This window comes from Mesoplodon densirostris, chromosome 4 (genome assembly GCF_025265405.1).
Source record: "Mesoplodon densirostris isolate mMesDen1 chromosome 4, mMesDen1 primary haplotype, whole genome shotgun sequence".
Classification (NCBI taxonomy): Eukaryota; Metazoa; Chordata; class Mammalia; order Artiodactyla; family Ziphiidae; genus Mesoplodon; species Mesoplodon densirostris.
In genome coordinates, this window is record NC_082664.1 from 158,852,974 (window position 1) to 158,857,721 (window position 4,748).

Below are 4,748 nucleotides of genomic sequence, written 5' to 3' on the forward strand. Positions count from 1 at the left end.
GTTTATATTATATTATTTATATAATTTATAGTATATTTATAGATATATAGATATAGACAGATCACTTCTGAGATGGCTGTGTGTGTACTGAATCTTATCCTAATAAGACCTGTAGATGATTTATATATAAGCAGTTATGAACCAACCATCTTCATTAAGTATTTGGTTAGACCAGGAGCTTTTCCATTTTAATTTAATCTTTCACTTAACCTTTATGAGGTAGTTGTTATTATCCCCGATTTTCAGATGAGGAAATTGACATTCTCAGAGGTTAACCAATCTGCCCACCGCCCTCAGGCAAATAAGGACCAAGTTGGAAGTTGAGCCTATGCCTGACTAATTGCAGAGTCTGTGTTGCTTTCCCTGCGTGCTACGCAGCTAGTTCATACATTTGGATTATTTAAAGCAAGGATCAGTCATCATCAGGCTTGTGAAAGTGCAGATTGCTGGCCCCAGAGTTTTTGATTGACTAGCTCTGGAGCAAGACCTGAGAATTCTTCGCATTTCTAACAAACTTCCACATGATGCTGCTGGTCCAGAGACCACACTTTGACAACCAGTGAAGTTGAACATGAACAAAGCCCTGCTGGATTTGATCCATTTCCTCCTGAGCCCTAAGCCCCCTCTCACACCCTCTTCCCACATTGCTCTTTTCTGCTACAGGGAGAGATGCTGATACCAACCCACTTCCTGCTGCTACTGCTGCTGCTCCTAGGGTCCCCCAGGACAGGCCTCTCCCAAAAGCTGTACAAAGCCGAGCCCATCTTCAGCTGCCTCAACACAGCCCTGTCTGAGGCCAAGAAGAGCCAGCTGGAGGATGCGCCCCTGCCGAGCAAGAGAAGCTTCCCCCCACTGCCCAGCCAAGACTCACTCTCAGGAGAAGACCAGGAGAAGGAGGAGGAGGAAGACAAGGGGAAAAGGACCTTCCCTGGCTCTGGGGGCAGCGGTGGGGCTACAAGTACCCGGCACAAATACCTGTCCCAGGCACAGCTCCAGCGGAGGCCGTACCAGGACAAGGCCAAGAGTGATCGACGCACCAAGTTCACGCTGTCCCTCGATGTCCCCACTAACATCATGAACATCCTCTTCAACATCGCCAAGGCCAAGAACCTACAAGCCAAGGCAGCTGCCAACGCCCACCTGATGGCCCAGATTGGACGGAAGAAGTAGAAGCAGAGGCCAGCAGGAGGGCGGCCCATCTGGGACAAGGACAGAGGTCAGGGTGGAGGGGAGGGTTGGTTCGTATTGGAAGAATCTGCCCTGTTTTCCAGGCTGCTTCACTGCTCAACCTCTCTGCTTCTTCCTGCCTCTGGCCCAGCTCCCTGCTCCTCTGTACATGCACACACCAATGCAGTATAGTCCCCGCTTCACAGATACCAGGCCATTGATGTCTCCATCTACATTCTGAATCTCCTCTCTCTTCCCCACGATGAGAGGCAAAGGTCATGCACTCCTGTCCTCCATGCTGCTCCCTCATGACCCAATGCCCGAGAAGAGGGCGTGCAGAGCCCCTCTCCCCTCCACACACCCACCTTCCCCAGACAAGGCCAGAAGATGAGGGCACTCAGCATTCCCTTCCCTCCCCTCTCACCCCCATTAAAACCGATGGCTTCTTGAACCCCTGGCTGGTTTCAATTCCTCTTCCTTCAGCCGGCTGCTTTCAGGCCTCCGGACTTGGAAAGGGGACAGCTAGTGAGGGAGGTTACATGTGAGTCCATTTCCAACTCTCCCAGGACAGGAATGGTTCCTGGAGGTTTTAGGGGGGCTGAAGAAGAGTTTGGGAAAGGCCAAATGGCAGGACTGTGCCGGCTGTCATTCGATCAAGAGCCATCTACATGGCCTGGTCCCACCCAGGGACACAGCCTGGGATCTGCTACTGAGTGGGCCCCTGGGTTTAATGGGAGACATCCCCAGCTCCTCCATGCTTGCTAGGGATTGGGCCACCAATCTTTAATAGGTGCTTCTTGAACCCATGGTCACTGTCCAGCCCAGTGCTGGACCCAACAGAGGATATTGATGTGGGAGGCAAGGCCTCTGCTCTCCATGACTCAACAGTCTAAGTGAACAGACAAAAGCGAAATTTGAAAAGAAGTAGATACCACCAGGGAGTATATAAGTGATGAATGGCAACGTGATAGCAATTAGTGTAAAAAAAACCATGAGGAATTCAGAACAAGATGAGAAGTTTTAATAGAGTAAAAGTTCACTAGAAATGGACATTGGCAAGAACTCTGATGGCCTCTGGCAGCAAAGCCTTCTGCATGGTGACAAGTCATGAATACATAAAAGAAACTTCCGCATGGTAAAATAAACCACATACACACACACCAGCAACTAACCCCACCACCACCAGACAGAAAGTCAAGAGACAAATGAATGACAGATTTGAAAAATGTTTGCCACTCATGTAAAACACAAATGGCTTACTGATCACATATATAAAGAGTTACTAAAAACTGAAAAGAACAATCCCCCCAAAAAATAAGCAAGGACATGATGAATAGATCATACACACACACACAAATACAAATGATCCTTAAATGTATGAAAAGATGCTAAACTTCATGGCTAAGAAAACAAATTAAACCTGCACTCATATAGAATTTGTCACCCATCAAATAGGCAAATGTCCCTGTTTGACAATTGGCCCACACGGTGATTGATGAGGTGAAAAGCCACCCTCCTCCACTGCTGGCTGGTGGGAATATAAACTCTGAGAGGCAGTTTGGAAATACTTATTAAAATCACAAGTTCACTTTACCTTTAACTCAACAATCCTGCTTCTGGTGGACATTATTGGCAAAAGCGAAACTGTGCATTTTTTGAAATGTTAAGCTAAACTTGAAATGAAAAATACCCCATCTCTTAACAGAACCAATGTTCAAAAAACCGAAATGCAACCATTGTTTCCATCCTGGGAAAAAAACTTCGTGATAGAGCAGAAAGAATCCTGCCCGAGACTCAGAATACCTACGTTGAGTCTGGGTTCCTTTTCTTATGTGCCTCTGAGCAAATCCTTTAACTTGCCTCAGTGCTGATGTTCCAGGAAATCTCTTTATGAATGTGACCTCACGGAGTTCTCATGAGTATATTTTAAGGTAACTATTATTTTTTTCCATTTTGAAGATTTCTTAAAATTTGCATTTAATATTTATTTGTTTTAATAGTGCATATTCTGTTCACGCCAGAGGTGCAAAGGACACGAAGCAGGAGATTAGCTTGGCTAAGGAAAAAATCAAGCAGGTGTGCCATTTCCATGAACAACCGAAAACTAGGAGAACTTAAAGGTTGCAGCTGGTACCCCCAAGCATGCCCAAGTTCACAGCTGTCTCCTCAGGACCTTTGGCTAGGTGAGCAAAGCCTTGATAACAGCAGCCTCTAGCGGCCTTTGATAAGCGGCTTTAAAAAGTTTTGTTTTGAATCACGGTACCTGCATCTCAAAAGATCCAATCAAAAGGGTGATAAAAATAAAAGAAGGCACAGATCATTGCAAATGCCAGATTTTCTCTTGCTCTTTTTGCAAATACACCATCATGTATAAGCTAAAATGTATCTAAGGTGGTGAGGTTTACTGGCAGGGGAAGGGGAATGGCATATTTGTAACAGAATACTAGAGGATTCAGCTTTGCACCTGAAACAAGAGATTGGAGCCCAGAGAAGTGAGGGAACTGTCCAAGGTCTCCCGGCTGGTAAGTGACAGTCAGATCTCTCTGGCCACAAAGCCTCTGCTCATCCCTCCATGCAGAGCTGGCCCTTCACATACACAAAGGGCAGAAAAACATGAGCCATGTTGTTGCCTTACAGGGCTAGCACGAGCCCCAGTGAACCACAAACGTGGAAGCAGCTAGGAAAGCCCCACACAGATACTAGGACTTATTATGTCTTCAGCAGGTGGGTCTGGTGTTTAGAATGCCCTCAGAGCCTTACAGGTGATTTAAATGTGAGCAGAAGCATCTGCTTAATAAACTAAGGAGAATTTGCCAAAGCTGGACCCACCAAGAACAGTGGGAAAGCACAGGTTTCCTGCCGGAGGCTCCTGCTGAGCCCAGCATTCTGCTGTCCGAGCTCCAGTCCCCAGAATGGACCCCATCATAGTCACATCGACATGTGGGAAGGGAGAAGTCCACATCCAGAGATCACCACCGCTGCCATCTGCCACCCTTGAGTTCACCTTGTAAAACCAAGATTCACTTTGTAAAATCATTTGCAGGGGTGGGGGAAAGGGGGAGAACTGTATTGAGCTCCCTTGAAAAAAACGGGTTTAAGCTCTTTTTAAAATAAAGTGAGGCTCAAACACCAAGTGAACCTTCTCCAAGAAGACAAGTGCATGGATGACAGGATCTCCAAATGTTCTACCCAACAAGAAACCCCGCAAACAAATACCAACAGCTGACAACGGTGCCTGCTTCATGGCAGTGGAATAATTTTGGAAGCTGTAACCAAATAATCAGGGAAAGCCGAGTGATACCCAGAATTCAATCAGATATTTTAAGTAATTCCAAGAAATGGGAGGTACATGAGCTACAAAGTATGTAGTATTAAACTAAAACACATTGATTATATATTAAGAGCCAGAGAAAGACAAAACCTAATCAAATGGTGTAGCTAGCTACCTTAGTAAGAACCACAGATGGAATCAGACTTGCAAATTAACCTTAGTTAGGTCAGTTAGACTCAAATCTAAGTGTGTGCTATGGGACACTTCGTTCTTTTTTAAACGTATTTTTATTGAGGTGTAATCAACATAC

General features: G+C 45.7%; 1 protein-coding gene across 1 annotated transcript; it reads left to right on the forward strand.

Annotated features, from left to right (window-relative positions):
• The first annotated feature begins 669 nt into the window (after window positions 1-669).
• Window positions 670-1,170, forward strand: UCN3 (urocortin 3). Its single transcript, XM_060095402.1, has one exon. The coding sequence runs from the start codon at window positions 670-672 to the stop codon at window positions 1,168-1,170; it is 501 nt and encodes a 166-aa protein (XP_059951385.1).
• The last annotated feature ends 3,578 nt before the right edge of the window (window positions 1,171-4,748 follow it).